The 18,380-nt window shown below is 36.6% G+C and overlaps 1 protein-coding gene across 5 annotated transcripts in view; it reads right to left on the reverse strand.

Moving 5' to 3' along the window:
* TRPM6 (transient receptor potential cation channel subfamily M member 6) overlaps nt 1-18,380 on the reverse strand; it is a 69,187-nt gene that overhangs the window by 26,519 nt on the left and 24,288 nt on the right. For 2 of the 5 annotated variants that reach the window (XM_046905501.1, XM_046905500.1), the window contains exons 7-19: nt 17,966-18,137; nt 16,552-16,726; nt 15,393-15,516; nt 14,513-14,585; nt 14,297-14,397; nt 9,060-9,194; nt 8,495-8,548; nt 6,280-6,420; nt 5,530-5,664; nt 4,301-4,581; nt 3,079-3,307; nt 2,423-2,578; nt 13-147 (exon numbers count right to left, since the gene is read on the reverse strand). In XM_046905501.1, coding sequence (XP_046761457.1) covers nt 13-147; nt 2,423-2,578; nt 3,079-3,307; nt 4,301-4,581; nt 5,530-5,664; nt 6,280-6,420; nt 8,495-8,548; nt 9,060-9,194; nt 14,297-14,397; nt 14,513-14,585; nt 15,393-15,516; nt 16,552-16,726; nt 17,966-18,137 — 1,911 coding nt within the window. Of the gene's footprint in view, nt 1-12; nt 148-2,422; nt 2,579-3,078; nt 3,308-4,300; nt 4,582-5,529; nt 5,665-6,279; nt 6,421-8,494; nt 8,549-9,059; nt 9,195-11,981; nt 13,588-14,296; nt 14,398-14,512; nt 14,586-15,392; nt 15,517-16,547; nt 16,727-17,965; nt 18,138-18,380 lie in introns of those variants that run through there. The other 3 variants (XR_006932332.1, XM_015280350.4, XM_025144917.3) reach the window with 3 other exon arrangements.

The following is an 18,380-nucleotide window of genomic DNA, read 5'->3' on the forward strand; positions in this document are numbered from 1 at the left end:
GCAATGACCAACCGTGTGAAACCAGAACTTGACAATCGGTGCATTGTAGAACTCATAGATTTTTCTAGTGCCAGACAGGTTTCCTTGTCCATCGTCTACTTGGCTTTCATCAGATGACTGAGCTACCTTCTCCACATCACAATCTTTCTTTAAAAGGAAAGAGCATTTTAAAAGTAAGAAAGCATAGTCTATGACAGCAAATGTTGTGCTATGTTAGCAGAACACACAAATGTTTAAGCTTTGTTCAGAATCTCTAAAAAATTACTCTAGCTTGATTTTACCTTGTTACAACCGTCTCATTAGCATCATCACTTTTCTACTATAAATATCTTTTAGTGTTTACTTTTATGATTACAGGCAGTGGACAGGTAGAGATCAGCAGATCTAAACTTGCTCCTGTCTTTGACACACATTTCTCCTTCAGCAGGTCACTTATCCCCCTCTACCTCTAAAATGCAGACAAGTAGCAACTTTCAATTTGACTTAAGCTTGTTGGCTAGAAATCCACTCAGATCTGTGTGACATTATGAAATAAAGGAATAAGTGCCCTACTTCAGTCCATTGTACACAATCTCAATGTATTTGTACATAAAATGTCAGGACAATGAAGTAATAAATACAAAATCCAATTGCTATTTTTGATGTATTATATGCCTCATTAGCAGATGAAGATGAAATAAGTATTCTTTCCCAAAGTCTGCTTAGAAAAAAATGTAGGTAACTTCTTCCTTCGCAAAATAAAAATAAAGGAAAAAATAAATGATTCTACATTCACAGTTTGACACTTGCATGAGAACCCCTCTTATGACATAAGAATCTGAGTTGCTGAAGACCCACAACAGCAGACAACTGGGAAGAAAGGAGTTCCAAGAGATGAAGCGGAGTACCCTTAGGAAACGATGGACAGATAATATCTGGGCAGGGCTGGAGAAACCAAAATATTTCATTTTAATTTGTTTCAGTGTTAGCCAACTGTCTTAGCTAATATTAATGCTAAGACTTAAAGTTAGCAGACATCTACAGTATAGCATTTTCAGACATGGAGATTTGTGTCCATTACACAATTCCTCCTTGAATTATGGACAGAAAACTGATTTTTTTTTCCCATCATCTTTGATTCAGAGAGGTAATAAAACAGAGAAATTGATATACTGAATTATCCTGACATACTAACACCAGAACCTCTGAGGTAAAAGAGAATTTGTCCCATGAAAGACTTCAATATCCAAGAAAGTGGAATTTATAACTATGTGTAAAAATGTTCTATGTGGCACATGTACACTGAATAAATGTTCCATTCTTTTTTCTACTATATTTCATATTAGAGTATTTAAGAAAACTAGGTCAGACTTTTGTTTTAAACAGATGTCTGTATTTAGATTAGAAGTTAAGCCTATTGCTAGCTTAGAAGGCAAGCAGCCATTGTGGGGCATGTGAAAAAAATTGCTGCATTGCCTTCTACCAGACTGCAGGGGGTCCCTAAAGCAAGTAATTTCAACTCATCTTTCATCTGTATCATAGCTGCTACCTAACCCCATAGAAAGCACTTTCTGAACTGACTATATTAGACAGGCACTGCAGGGGGTAAGAGCTTCAAGCAGTTTTCTGCATCAGAGATAGAAAACACAGGCATTGACAGGTCTGTCATTCTGCAGCAAAAGCCCTAGATGGTAATCTTTTATTTTGCACAAATTGAAAGTCAACTGAGAAGGTCCAAGGCAACTTATACCACATCTGCTGTAGGAAGAGCAAGACTGCCTGACACATTTCACTTGACAATCGTGTTTTCACTGGTCAATGCTTCATCAACATTTACCTTTCTGGATGGAAGTTCTCTGTGTCTGATGTCTGCCTCATGCTGAAAACTGCTAGATAATTTTAGTTCAAGGAATGCCTTGTGAAGAATGAGAAAAAGAAAGGACAAACTACACTGCTTAGCAAAGTGTGGAGGAATTCAGATCTTAACAGGAAAAGTCTTCACCTATGCTAGAGACTCTTTATACTTAAATCTAAGGACATGAGTGCAAATACAAGACCTCGTATAGTGCTTCAGTACTCAGTTCACGTGACTGAATCAAAAGCACGGTGTTTCTCTAGTGCTTTAAATAGTATCTGTACTAGATTCAAGAGACTGAGAAGTAGAGATACCCTTGAATAAGGAGAGTAGAGAGTTTATGCCCTAAAATAATGGCGTAATTGGCCTACAGTTATAACTTCTGTATTCCTGTGAGGTTGGGAATGATTTTCTCAATATGATCAATGCAGGACAGATTAATTGACTTGCCAAAGCTCCACTTAGGTTCTGCCCAAACCAGGACTTAGAGCCCTACTTGAGAATCTGGTCCTACTGTTTCCAGCTGAAGGCTCCTCCCTCACTCAACAAACAACAAACAACACAAATGACTGCTCATCACAGACTAACCAGAGACAAGACATCTTTAGTGCTGGCTGGACTCTGATCACCATGGTACCATGTGAACTGGTGGAAGTCTTGAGACTGAGGCACATGAGACATTTCTGCCTTGCTTTTAAACTCCAGCATCAAGATAGTGGGTGGTAGGAGAATACTTATAATGACCTAAAAGAGGAACACAAGATTCAGGAAATTAATTCAGCAGTGATAGCATAGTCCTGAGGCCAAAGTCTGCCATGCACAATGACACCAAAAAAGCAGATCTACTCCATGGCCTGAGAAGGAGTCACTGCAGTAGGAATTGCCACATCACACTCCTACTGTCTGTGAAGATCTATGTAGGTTCTCTATCAGAGAACCAGCAATGCAGTTCAGTGAAAGGAGGTGGGGAGGGATCAGAGGGTGCTATGGAAATGGGAACAGAAAAAACTCAGAATATGCATTCACCTACTAACCCCCAGATTGCTTTTGCAGAGAAGTAAAACCAAAGCAAATACTGTCCTCCCTTCCCCTGTCTTTCTTTTCTTTCCCAGATGTGCACAATTCAATCCATGCTCAAGCATATCTGTATGAAGCTACATTAGGCTAGTTCATAACCACACAGACATGTATAAAGCATATGAACAGCATCTAAATGCTCAGAAAGCTAAAATGAGTGATGTTACCTTAAACCAGGAGTTCTTCCGCATCTTCAGACGTCCCATCCACATATCAGTCAGCAGCATCTGTGTACAAGTATGAGACACAAAAGGCCGAAGGCCCACAGATACCGCTAGTTTTAAGCAAGTTGAGTTGCTCCAGTTTTTCAGTTCATAAGTCAGCAACTTCATAGCCATTTGTTCATTTTGTTTGAATGCTTTCTCCAGTATATCTAAAGCAAGCTGTCCAAATTCTCTAAAATAGAAAAGAATTAACAGTCACAATAAGAGGGATCCGTTAAAACTCAGAATCACTAGTGCAAATAGTTCCATTAACTAAAATTCAGTGAAAAATCACAGTATGTCTTTTCCCATTGTTCACATTGCTTTATCAATATATACAGTAAAAAATAATTTGGGGGGTAAGTGTAATTATTTAGTCCTAGTCATAGGCTTTTGTGTCAATTTGGTTTCTATTTTTTTATTATTTGTTTAGTTCCTAACCTCATTCAGTGATCAAAATGTATCCTATAAAATACTGTGTATTTCCTTTAGCGACTCATCACTATGAGAAAGTAATGCAGATAGCTGAAAAAACTTCTTCTATTACACTGGTTCCAAAAAATTTTTGTTGAAGAGACTTTGCCAGAAGATATACCTTCCTTTAAATTAAACTTTGGACTTACATACATAACAAGCCAGTACAATTTACTGTACTTTGAATTTGAGGAACTATAGTTACAAGTCCTTAGGAAACCCTGAAATGAAATCACAAACTTGAAGAAAATTCTTGGTCTACTTCATTTTTCATTTACTCAGATATTTCAGCAAAATACTTTTCTTTAGGTCTTACACAAAGCAGGACTTAAGGACTGGTTTTACTTTGCTCATTACCAACTACTAGGGCTGGTCTGAAAAGTTTAATACAGTTTGTATTGTACTTTTTGACAAGTAAAGCTGATAAGGGTAGCTACAAAGGAAATTTCAACTTTCTACTTAACCACTTAGAAGACAGTGAGATATGTATTACTCAGCTATATTTTCATTTTCAACTGTGCAACTAGATTACATGCTAGTACATTTCCCTTACCACTTGATTAGACTGTGCCCTAATACAGAGCTCCACTGTATGTTATAAACAATGAGAAGCCAAATGTATTTTACACTCCACAATCTGCAGCACTACTAATCTTCAGCACCACTAATCTTATGCACTCCTAGTGGATTAAGAAAAAGGAAGAACTCATACTTTGAGTACTTCTTAAGTTCTTCTGAAGTGTCATCCACCATGTTGCTCTGTTTAGCTTCATGTGCCATTGCCCTGTAGAGTTTACAAGCCACAACTGCTTTGACCATGGCTTCCTCTCCATGCTGCCAGAAGAACATTGCCATCTTCTGCCTTCTCATTAGCACTGCCCAAACCAGGAGGTCATTGTAGGGGTAGATAAAACCAGATGACTCATAGCTCTCTGTAAATTTTATATTCTCTTTTGATTTCTTCTTAGACTTATGGAAACCAGTTGATTTTTCCTATAAGTTTGTTTAAAAAAAAAAAAAAAGAAAAGAAAAATCTCTGTGAATGGTTGAGGCTCACGTAAAGAAAACAGCAATCAAGCCCAAACTATGAATAGTGAAGTGTTTGCTGTTCACATGTATCTAAGTTCTAAACCATAGCTAATATTGCAATCAGATTACTAGTGCTAAGAAGGGATAACATCTGCAGAGGAAAAACACTCCTTGCCCTATACCCTTACTTACTTACCCTATACCATTTACTGCCATCCCTTGTCTCCAGTCCCTGAAACACCAAGATACTACTTTCACCCTCTTGTACTTGCGTCATGACAAGAGAAAAAGCAGTAGGAGAATCAAATATACACAAAGGACTTAAAATAGTTAAAGGTACTTTTTGTTGTCTACCACACATTTAGTGTTGATTTTCCATACATTCCTACCTGGGTATTTCTCTGCTAAAGGCAAAGAAAGTCTTGCTAAAGCAGGCCCATTTTGGCTCAGACAAGTTCTAATAATGCCAATTAAACTCATTCAGCTTTATGGTTATGTATCAGATACGAAATACCTATGTGGTGACCTTTGCTGCTTTAACATTCTTTCCTTGATAGAAAATATTGTTGCCATTTTCAACATATCAGAACTGTATCTCAGTGTAGCAATTATAATAAGCAATCCTGAGAAAATAAGGGGAAAATCAGAAAACTGCTACTGCTACTTCCAAATTTGAAGGCGTTTAACCACAACTGAAGTTCACAGATTTTATTTACTTGGGTGAATAAAAGCCCTTATCCAGAAGTGGACTAAAGTCACAAAGTATCACGAGAGGAGTCCATTACTTTATGAGCAATGGGCAATAAAACCTTATAACAAAATAACAGCTTGCAAGTATATGTCTCAAACAAATATTTCAGAAAACGGATTAGTAGACTAATTAGTTCTAAGAACAGTTCAGAATTACATTACCTTGCATTTGTAAGGCTGTGCTGTTCTGAAGAACTGAGAATGTAAGGTATTTTCAGGAGATCCCATTCTGCTACCCATCTGATTACTCTGATGAAGGGAATGAGATAGGTTCTGCGTAAAGCTGGAGAGCGCTCTCTAGATGCAAATGCAGACCACAAAACACACACACACACAAAAATCAACTTAGGGATCAAGTTTACATGTATTTAACACTTATTTTGATGGTGCCTCTGAGTTATTCAGAGACTACCTGAGTCAGCCACCACTGTAACTACAGCAGGAGCTTATACCACCAAGATAAAAACGGCCTACTTGACATTTAATTTTAAAATTTAAATTGTACATGTATCTCTAATTCTCTGAAAGACAACATACATATTTCCCCAATAGCACACACTTGTTTACACAGAGCTTTTGCTACAATCGAATCACCCAAACTGGATGTTCTTCCAAGTGCCTGTCATTACAAAAGGTACCACAAGTTCTTTAAAAGACAAAAAAAGTTCTCTGAACTTTTTGCTGACCATTTCATGCAAATGATAGCATATCTATCATTTTGTCTAGATACCAGGTGCATTTGCCTGGTTTATTTCCAGTCTCTCCTCAGCTGACAAATTTATAAACCAGGCAAGCATAGCATACACTTAACTTATGGTCTACAAACAAACCACAGTGATATCCTGAGCTATTTTCTGGTGTCATGCTTTAGCTTCTCTTGGCACCCAGTGGTAAGTATTTCACAGAATTTACCTTGTGCTTTCTGTAGAGGTTATTGTACAGAAGTCGGAAGTGTTTCCTTGTGTAGCTGCTTCGATAAGCTTCACCAAGGAGATACTCTATCACCAGTCCAATATCAATCAAGGATATCTTATAATCTGAGGGAAGTGTGCTCTGAAACACCAAATGTCACAGGAATTTCATGATGTTATTATATGCAACATTCAACACCTGTTACTAAGAGGGAATTCTGGCAAAAGGTATAACTGACAGCTCTGGCATCTGTCAGAAAGAGTACACATTCTTTAGGCATATGGAATTTCTCTGGGAAGGAGAAAACAGGCACACTGACATTTTTAGCCTAAGAAGTGTGACATCTGCTGTACACTGCATACATGTCACTTAGGGACATACACTTGTAGTATTCACAAGACCAGCTGTATTCAATGGTGAGAGTAATTTACTTCAGAATACTCACTGACAGCCAGACAGACTGATAAAAATCTTTCTCTGATAACAAGAGACAACTGGCATGGTACAATTTGCTCATTAAACCAATTCATTAATTAAAAATGAAGAAGTGGATGAAGAATATATTTAATGTTGTAGACCAATTCCAGGAGACTGGAGTCTCCTGTAGAGACTCAAGACTACCATGACAACTAAGACAAAAGCTTCACTTCTACATTATCTGTATCTTCCACATCTGTCGCCACGTGTGTTTAAAACACTTTTGATTGCCTGCTTTGTGTTAAATGTACTTCTAAGACACAAGTTTTGTGACAAGTTATATAAAAAACAGGTTATCTGCCATGTAGATGGCAAAGATTATGAGCAAAATCTTAAATGGTAACTCTTGGATATGAAAAATGGACCTGCCTGTACAGCATCAGAGGTTTTACATATTCCCAGAAGTCTAAACCTTTCTGACTGAGAAAAGCTATTTTCTTCATTAGGCTGAGCTTTTTTTTTTTTTTTTCAATAGACTTCAGTGGCAATCCTCAGGATAACGAGTTAATGCTATCCATTCCTGGGAACAAGGGGCACCAACAAACATAGAGTACTCTGGGGCATGTCTCACAGGATAGGGCTTGGCTTGCCAGCTCTGGTTTTAAGAGATAGGCCAGTATTTCTGACTACCTGTATCTGTTGGTACTTCTTTGCATGAGAAAAAATATATGTTATGTTTATTTGGCAAGTTGCAATGTATTTCTATGCAAACATCAGCAACAAAGCTGGTCACATTAATGGAGAAGGCATCTCTATTCTCAGTGTGGAAAGGTAGAATATATTTTGAAGACTGTGACTCTCTCTCTTCACCACATAAATTAGCCCTCAAATATTTCCATCAGCATGGGAAAGCACAGAAAACAGCTTGCCATAAAAATCAGAACATGCTGCGCAATAGCATTAATAAACTTATCTCAGAAATCCCAATACATGAAATCAGAGAATTCTGCAAGCTGTCATCTTTCTTTGTTTTTTTGTTTGTTTGTTTGCTTGCTTGCTTGCTTGCTTGCTTGTTTGTTTTGTTTTTTCCCTTTTTTCTTTTTATCTTTCTTACCTCGGTATTCACACCCTGGAAAGAATTAGCCAATTAATATAGTTTTGGATCTAGGCATCTCCTGCAGCGGAGACTAGATGCAAAAAGAACATCTCATCCTTTCCTGACTAAGCAAAACTGTCAGTTACAGCAAATGATGGTAATACAATATAAATTAAATGTAGCTAAATAATGAGGATCATACTGAACTAATTCAGACAGAGCTCTGTGCAGTAGTCATCCACTGCCACCTTCTGTTCTTCAAGACACTGCAGCACATTAAAATATATGTTGTCACAGCATCTTTCTGTTACTACTTAACCAGAAAAATCTTTTTTTAGCTTTAGGGTGAAAAGCTTTACAGCAGTAAGTATAATTATTGCAATAATTCACTAAATCTTTTGTGCAACTACTTCATAATGTCACTTCAGTAATTCAAGAAATAGACAGTCTGATCTATATGAACTGCCGAGCTTGGAAATCAAGGTACAGGACCCTGCGGAACATTCAGAAGAATGTTAGTTAATTGCCTGGGAGTATTAGTGGTATGAAGATAAAACTATTTAGTAGATAAAGGGTTTCATTAATGAATCCATTGCTTTTATTATTTTGTATTTCCCAGTATTGTCTAATAACAGTGTACCACTGGACACTGAAACTTTTAAGTTACTGTTTTAGCTCCTCATCTTCTCCTATATCCAATACCTGTTTCACATCTCGAATAAGGTGCTGCAAAAGTAGACTAGATGGTCCTTGTTTCTGTTATGTGAAAAGAAAAAAAAAAAAAAAAAAAGTAAGCCAACATTTCTCTCTACATTTGAAAATCAAAGAAGCTTGAAGATTTTCAGAATACACCACAGCGATTCATTTTCCCCACAAACCCATTCAAAATAATTCATCATCAATTGGCAGCACTTCTACAGTCTTCCATCTTGACATACACTAAAAAGAAGCAAGTATAACTTTGGTTAAACAGCGTACCATTTTCAGCAAGATAAGCATACATCAAATACCAGACTAAAATCAGAGTATACTTCTCATAAGCTTCAAGTGAATACTCAGTCTAGTTTAAGTCAATGGACTGAAAAATAAAAAGATGGGACACATATTTCATTAAAATAAAAAAAAGATAGAAAAGCATCGATTTCCATTTTTTTTCCAAAGCCTTTTGTAAAAATGTGGGCTGATCTCTTAAGCAGAACAGTAATCTTTCTACATATTTTTAACCAAAGTTATCTGTGTGCCTTCTGTAAGACACTACGATACTCACTGTATTGTAGAGCTCTTCCAGACGAGATATGGTAAGAAAACGGTGCATGTTCACTCCATGCTCTATTAACAGCTTTACAAAATCCACACGGTCCATCACTAAAGCATCCAGCATTGCTTGTTCCAATGCACCAACCTTCAGAAGGACAGAGACAGAGGGAAAGCTTGGAAAACCATCTCATTTTGGAGATGAAAAAAACAGATTCCTGAACTGCTGAGGAACTGTTTATCACAACGATTCATCTTTATGTGTACTTCCAGCACACAGTAGGAAAGAAAAGTATGCTGGAGGAATCATCCCCACAAAAAAAAATCCAGTAGTGAGGGGGAGTACAACAAAGTCTCCATAAATCCACTGTCTACAGAGACCTTTACATAAGATTATACAACCAAACTTGGATAATACTGTACTCTACAGTAGGATAATACTCTCATCCTCTAATTCACTTTAGAAGCTAATGTATGATAATGCTCCAGGCAGAAAGAGAGCCCTTCTTTTTTGACAGATGACAAAAGCCACTTCAAGGCACTGTATTTCAAGATCTCTCTGTAGAACTTGAAGTTCTTTAAAGTAGACTTCACATATGAAAGAGAATCCAGACTAGGATAAAGTCTCTGAAAGATGCTCCAAAGCAGAGCTCTACCTACAATACTGTTCAAATTGTGAAACACTATAGTCACACTACCTGCACAGAGCTTAATGGGATTTCTGCATGTGAAATAGCAAAGGACTTGGATATATGAGGAACTCATAAGATTTCTTCAGAACTTAAACACACAGAAAATGCAGTGGGGTGAGTAGAATGAGAATGATGGCACCCAAGCAGGGCAGGTGCAAAGCTGGAATGCAAAGCTACTCTCTTCCATGTGTGTACTCAGTTTCATGGGTGTGATATTAAAAGATGACTAGCAATTGTTATTAAAGTGTCACGTGAAAAGAAATAACTTCAAAGAATCATATCACAGAATCACAGAATGGCCTGGGTTGAAAAGGACTACAATGATCATTGAGTTTCAACCCCCCTGCTATGTGCAGGGTCACCAACCACTAGACCAGGCTGCCCAGAGACACATCCAGCCTGGCCTTGAATGCCTCCACGGATGGGGCATCCACAACCTCCTTGGGCAACCTGTTCCAGTGCCTCACCACCCTCTGTGTGAAAAACATCCTCCTAATATCTAACCTAAACCTCCCCTGTCTCAGTTTAAAACCATTCTCCCTTGTCCTGACACTATCCACCCTTGTGCTGTGTTCCTGAATTACTGGTATTTGTTTCAGAAGTATCTCAAAGTCTATTCTTGTATCAAATTTCCTGGAGCAGTTACTCCTTTCATGCACTGAAAGCATGACTGCTGAAGTTCACAGCAGTCCACTGACTCCTAGAATGACACTCTTTGTTGTAAATGCCATTAGAGACTGAGATTACCTGTAAGCAGAAACATAGTTACAGCTGGTCATAATCCTTACTTCTCGACTTTTAAGACCAGAGTGCTAAAAACAAACGTCCACTATTTGTGCACAGTCACACACGTTTCCTTAAAGCACTTAAATGCACAGAAAAATACTATGTCTGCATGAATAATCACTCGCTTAAATGGATGATTAAAAATCTGTTTCAAAGTTTCAACATCCAGTTGCAATGATTGTGCACAAACTGTATACCCTTACAATTGCACTGATTGAGTAAGCATCTAGGTCAAAAAAAAAAGACTTGTCCTTATATGTTTTGTCTTTTTTACAATTTACGAAGAAAATACTGTTACTTAAGATTGTTTCCTCCTTAATTGGAAGAAAATTTTTAAGAATAAATTTCTTTGCAATTTCTTGTTGGAGAAGCAAAGAGAGACGCGAGAGTTGTTTATTACAAGTTCTTTACATCTTACTTGAAGGGGAGAACATTATTTGACAATGACTTTTCATTCAAAATGGTGCTGAACAAGTGTGCTGAAACAGATAGGAACAGACAGACAGATCTTTTTTGAAATACACGTGAAGCAGAGGAGGGGAGCAGGGGAATTACCAGCAAATCCATAAGAAGAGAAGATGATAAAGGTGTAAATGAAACATGAACAGAGATAAGGTTATTGCAGACATGGTAAAGTGATTCATTGCCTCATTCCAAACTACACAATGTATTAGGAAAGTTCCTACAACAAAGTTTTCTTTAGGGCAGATAAATCCAAGGAACTGCGTCAAATTAAACTGACGGTAGAAAAGATTTTAGAAATCATCAGTAAAATGGTAGCAAAGTGTCAGTACAGGTGGTTCCCACTCCCAGGAAGCAGAGACATAGCTGAAATAAGCCCTACTCATAGCATAATAGAAGATGGTAGAAAAATATGTTAATTTTTTTAAATAGACAAAAGGAAGTTATCAGTCTATGTATATTAATAATGTCAGAACTTTCTAAGGAGAAATATAATTAAAATATATTATGAAACACCAATAATAGAGACATGGGTAACTACAACAGAGTAAAAGAAAGCAAGACAGTTATTTCATAAAATGAAATCACAACTGCAAGAATTTTTACATGGACAATGAGAATAAGGCTTTCTGATTATTACAGCATATTTGTATCCCCATGAACTATGTTAGCAATGGCTTTCTTAAAGGAGTTCTAAACGAATTATGCTGTCACAAGGCAGAAGGTCTTCTAATTGACTAACAACTAATCAAGTAGCAGGAAAAAAGGACATCAAGAAAATCCGACATATAGAATACTGCCTTGGCAAAAATACTCATAGTAGTTAAACTGATTGTGAAGAAGTACAGAAAAATCTCACAATATGGGCCAACCGAACAACAACAACAACAAAAAGATGAAATTTAATATTGGCAAACATGGAATACTGTGCACTTGGGTTAAAAAAAAAAATAACCTAGTTGCACAATATCAGCCTTGAAAGTACCACAGAAAAATTGCCAGTGCACAAATACTAGTCAATTTATTTATGATTAAATTAATACAGAATCATATAAAAATATTTCTATTTCACCAAATAGCTCAACAAAGAACCCTGTCTTAAATAGTGGTTGCACTACTGGCTAGTTTACTGGTATGCAGGGACTAAGAAACTCTTACTCATTATTCCTCACACCTCAAACAGATGGCATCCAATGGAATTATCACACAGCAGTCATTGACATCTAACATTCTTAGTTTGAGATCTCATCTTTCCCTCTTTATTTTTTATATCAGTTATATTAATTTGAAGCTCAAAGGATAGGTTCAACCTGCCACATACATTAATGTGAATGAATGATGCAGACTCACAGGCTTTGTAAGAATACATCTTCAGTGATAAAAATGGCAAAAGCTTAATGCTTCGGCTACTACAATAGTATAGATTTTAAAACAGAAAGAATAGATGTTGTCTGTTCTTCCTTAATATCTTATACAGATAGTGCAGATAAAGTTTATCAACAGCTTACAGTGAGACTGATGAACTGCCAGAGGCAAACAACTAAATAAATGCAAATAAAGAAACATACACGTTATAAAACAGACAGTGAATGAAGATACCAGAAAAAATCAGTTCCTTTTATAGGGTCAAAACATAATATCATATAAAAAAAAAAAAAAAAAAAAAAAAAAACATTAAGGCAAAAATATGCACACATACTTGTTTATACACAAATCTTTTCCATATCTTTTTGTGTGTGTGTGTGCGTGTGTGTGTCTCATAGAAACAGAAGTCTGAGGTTGCAGAAATACTATTAAGGCTGTGTGGTCAATCACTCAAAAGTTATCAAATAATTCATCACCATGGATACTGGCACAATTATTCATTGCACAATCACATACAATGTTTCCCCAGAGGGCTCAGGCTCATTCAGTTCACACAGTGAACGATGCTCACTCAGCAGGCAGTTATTCAACATTTTGATCTAGCCTTATTGTTCCAGGCTTGGAACACTCTTTATCATCTGCACGCTATTCCAATCCCAAAAAATAACTGGGAAAATTCCTCCTTTATTTTCCAGTGAGCACCTAACACCATTTCTACCTTTTTTTTTTTTTTTTTTTTCGGGATTATGCTGGGATCACCAACACTTCATGGATAGTGAACTGAGCCAGAAGAGGAAATAAATTTAATTCACAGATGCCCAAACATCTCAAGCATAATGTTCATATATTCAGCTCTATACACCAGAGGAGGAGTATAAAGAGTGATATAAAGTGCACTGAAAGTGTACAAAGACTAGTGACCAATAAATTCAAGTCTTCTTTTGTGTTAAGCAATCAACTTGGCCAATTAGCAATATATATATTCACTGTCCATTATACAAAATTTAGTCTGGAAAGTTCTTGGAATAGCAAAATCAACATTGTAATTCTTGGAGGGCAAAACTTGTATTTTTGGGAGCTTCAGATGCAATTTCTTTCAGAAAATACTTATTCTTGTAATCGGTGGGAAGTCCCAGCACTCTCAGCATTTCCAAACAGGAGAGGTGTTCCAGTTTCTCAGTCATCTTTGCAACCTCATGTTGGACTCCCTCCAGTACATCCATATCTCTCTTGCACCTAGGGGCCCAGAAATGGACACAGTCCATGTGCAGCACCAACAGTACTGAGTAGAGTGGAGAGATCACCTTTCTGGATCTGTTAGTGACACTGCCTAACACAGCTAAAAATACTGTTAGGCCTTAACCTTCTAAATGGCAAGGGCTGCTGATTCATGTTCACCTTGGTGTCTGCTGGATCTTTTTCTGCAAAGTTGAGCCACAGTGCCATATTAGCAACAGTTTTTTTCTGCCTGTCAATACCATAAAGTATTCAGTACTGATCCTGGAAGATCCTCATTTCCTAGATCTAGGAAAATAGGCACAATAATCCTTTGTAGTTTATTCTTTCAGGAAAAAAAATGTATTCTAGATTACAAAGAAATGTCTATGATCATCAGAGATTGTCAACACAGGCTTGAAAAATACATATCCAGAAGGACCACTGAAGCTATTTCGAAAGGCTAGCAGTGGAAATTATAGGAATTTTAGCCAGAGTCTTTGTTCTAGATAAACACTGCATTTGATTCTTCATGTGATGCCCTCTGTAGTTGAACACTTAGAAGTTTTAAGGACAATGACTCTCCAAAATCAGAGATCATTACTCTAGAAGACTGAATCCAAGCACCATACCACTCCCCAACTAAAGCATGACAAATCCAAATTATAGAAAATCAGTAATCACAACAAAGTGTAAAGACTCTGTGAAAAAAAATAAAACATAAAAGTACCTTCCAGTGTTGTCCATAAACCAATATATGTTTCTTGGCAATATCTAGCTGGTTCCAAGCCAATGCCAAATCCAGTTGATCTGATGCAGACATACTTGTACCTAGGAAACAAGCAAAAAACCCAGCAGTTTGCACAATCAGTCTTACTCCTTTGCTTTGAAAAAGTAAGCTGACAAGACTGCATGTCAGACGAGAACTGTATTTTCAAATATGTACCTTTCAGGAGTGCAGTTAGAATTGACAAATCAATGTCTTGATGTTCTTCAGACTCCACATCAAGTATAGTTATCTGTTAGAAGAGTAGAATTACACTACTTGAGGTGTGATTATTTCTTCTTGGCTCTGGTAGATTAAATCATACACACTTCAACATAAACACTGGCAAAGCCCAGATTAATTTTCCTTTGGAAAGGAAATGTACCATTTTGCTTGTAATGCAGTAGCATCCAAGACCAACTGCCACCAACCTGCTGCATAATAACATGAGTCTATTTCCTTTCAATTAGCTTTAAAGCTCTGAAACATAAAAATGCAATATAATAAATAACTACTCACCTTCCAAGTAGAGAACAGACATTTCAACACAGTAAAACAAATAATAACAAAAACAGATTGAATAGTTTCCATTTTAGTAATCACTGTCATTATTCCTAAAACAAATATTTGGCAACCCTAAATGAGCTCACGAGTCACTAAACGCGCCAGCACATTCTGAAAATCGTGATACTCTGTGACAAATTCTAGCACAATGCTGTTATGAGTAGAAGAACATTTCCAAATTATAAAGAAAACACTACTAAATAATTTAAAAAGTAAAAATTACATGATCTTTCCTGTGAAAATAAAGACGCCTAGCCTCAACTAAAATCAGAAAGGTTGTCATTTCATAAGCAGCTGCTGAGACTTGCAAAGTTAACTGAGCAGCCCCTGTGGAGCTACCTAAGATATAAATTAGTGCAGACTCTTTTTTGTTATTCTTACTTTAGGGATAACATTTTATTACATTTACAACTGTGACGTCAATCCAACACAGAAAGGGCAAAAAAGATAACAGCAGATGAATATATTGTAAAGTCAGAGCATGAATCCCACTCACAGACTCTCTGTGCTCCATGCATTCCATCAGAATGTGAAATAGATGTCTGGACTGTTTCTGTCCCAAACTAAACATGTTTTGAATCATTACTAAAACCTCCTCCTTCACTTGAGGGCGCAGCTCCCTGAAAAAGAGATACACAAGTTAAAATATTGTTGGCTACTTCTCCCCAGTCCAAACAACACTTAAGGATAAGGAGGAAACTGTGCTCAGCAGAGACACTTCTCTGTTGTCTCACTGCTTCCTTCGTCCAATAAAAGAAGGCAAAGGTATCCTATAACATCAGTTATTATTCACAGACATTTGCTCCAGTCATACATACTGGAAATAAAAGAAATGAGACAGTTAATTTTCAAAGGACTGTCTGTGCGTATAGAGCAAACAATCACTGAAATTTGAGCAATCATCTTCATTCCTTCAATAATAATTTATAAATAAATTCCATTCCTCATTATTTGCTCATTAATCTTAATATATCTCTTTTTTTTCCTACATCCATTTTCCCCTTATTTCTCTCTGTTGCTGTTCATATTCTCACTTGTTCAAATGACCAGATTTTTTTTATTATTTTTATTTTTAAAGATCAAGAAATATGGAGGGAAAAGAAAGTGAGAAAAGGTTCTCATTACAGCATGTTAGAGAAAAATAGCATGCTCAGAAAAGGATATTGAAATAATAAATAAATTATTAGTGCATATATACAATGAACAACTGAAGTTTACTAAATTGTCATCTTGTAATTGGAACAAATCCAGTTCAGTTTTTCAAAAATTAACTTGTATGTAAAAAGCCCTTTTGACTTTGGAAAACTTTCACAAAAAAATAATTTGCAGCACAAGTTCATATATTTATTTATTTTCATTTTGGATACAAAATTGGCATCAAAATAGATTTAATGTAGAGTCTGCAGCCAAGGCTGCACTGGAGGAGACAAAAAGAAAAAAGAAAAAAAAAAAAAACACAGCAATAATTACAAATACGGATTAACACTGGGTTAATCAAAGCCAAAGCCAAGGCACATCACTCCTCCTCCTCCCTCAGTCTTAGTTGCCTACAGCCACTAACCCCACTTGAGTGGCATTAGAAGCATGAGAAATTATCTCTGTGGTTTGGGCTTTTTTAGATTCCCCCCCAGCATGGCAGATCATGCACTACTCACCCTGCATCACCTGTGTGTTTGTGGGTAAAAGCCAGAATATCAGCAGCTCTGCCAGTGCCCTCATAGACCACCACAGGGACAGGCGGGCTGGTCCTTACATACTCCCACACCATCAGAATCACACTGGCATCTCCTTCCACCACTAACCCAACTACGGGTACACCTTGGCCCATTCCTGTTTCAAAACACATCTACTCAGTTACAAACAGGTCTCAGTTGTGCACACACAAAAAACAAACAAACAAAAAAAAAAACCCACACACATCATCAGGAGATAAGATCATTGCTGGGTGGATTATACATGATAGAGTCTCATGGTAAGTATGTAGTTCAACAGACAAGAAATCATGTGTCTAGAATCTCTTGTTTGACCTACTTTATCTATGAATGATTTTCACAGTACACAGTGATGGTGTTTTAAAGGTGGTATCCTTTTTGTTACTGGAACAAACAGAAAAGTAGTTCGGTACCTTTTTTAAAGGATTTTCTCAAGTTATACACCAGTAGGGTATTCCTTTTAATAATCTAAAATAAATTTCAAGATGCAATAGAAATAAATCAAATAAATAAATAAATAAATAAAATTCTGACTTAGAATTTCTCCTAACATGAAAAAATGTCAGATTGATTTAGAAGCTCTAAATACGAAACATTAAAAACTGAGTCGTCTCTAAACACTATATTGTAAGCAGATAAAGAAAACAAGGATTCAATATCATAATTCAGCTAATGCTTTTTTAACATCCTTAAAGATTTAAATCACTGTGTAAGAATGAATTTCCACAAATGACTTACACAGTCTAGTACATAAAAGGAAATACTCACCTATGAAATAAATATTACCTTGATAATTTCTATACTACAGTTCAATTACTGCATAGGCAAACAACAGAATTTATACAATCTGAGAAACAGAAACACTAGATATAAGTATTCCTTTTGCAACCAGTCTTTGCCTCTGAACACGGGGAGGTCACAGTGATAGACATGTAATGAGGTCAAAAGTAACAAATGATTGTGTTCTCTCCACCTGGCAAAACTATCTAGTGCATATATAGAGCCTATGCAAAAGTGCATGGTGAGCAAATGCTCAATACATACTATGGACAAACGGTGTGTTAATTCCTATGCATAAATGCTTCTTGAGAATGCTACTCTTTTCATTTTTTCTGATACTCAGAATTTGAGAAACTTTCACTGGGCAACTTTCAAACACAGTGAAATCCATCACGGATGAATTGTAGAATCACTTACATTGGATAAGACCTTTAAGATCAGTTTAACATTAACAATTACATCATTAAACCATGTCCATAGATATAACATGCAAGAGAAGATGACAGGAAACGTCAAGTACCTCTATCGCTTTTTAGACAGGGTTTTCTGTAATAAAGCTGACCATGGCAGTACTTACTTGTGTGTATTTTTTGAAGTGACAAATACTTCTCCAAATTCCTCCTGAGCATCATTTCATTCCCATATTTGCCTATTGTCCCATCATCTGCCATTAGAAAGTGAGAATGCATGCTGTTGAGGGTACTCAGTTTGCTGAGAGGATTACCAAGAGTCTGGTACAGGCAAACTACCTATAAAAAACAAAAAGTTATTCACAGAAACCAGCAAAATATCACCAGGCATGGTGCCTCATTTGTGTGTATTTCTTCATCATATCATAGTCCAAATAAAGTATCATGCTTTTTGTTGCTCAAGTAACAACTCAAGATCATTTAATATGATCTCAACAGCAACACTGGTTTAAAGCATTTCTGATTACTCAGGCTTGCAGCCCTTATTAAGAGATATTGACAGCCTTTCTTTGCAATAGCTGA

This window comes from Gallus gallus, chromosome Z (assembly GCF_016699485.2).
Source record: "Gallus gallus isolate bGalGal1 chromosome Z, bGalGal1.mat.broiler.GRCg7b, whole genome shotgun sequence".
In the NCBI taxonomy this organism is placed as follows: Eukaryota; Metazoa; Chordata; class Aves; order Galliformes; family Phasianidae; genus Gallus; species Gallus gallus.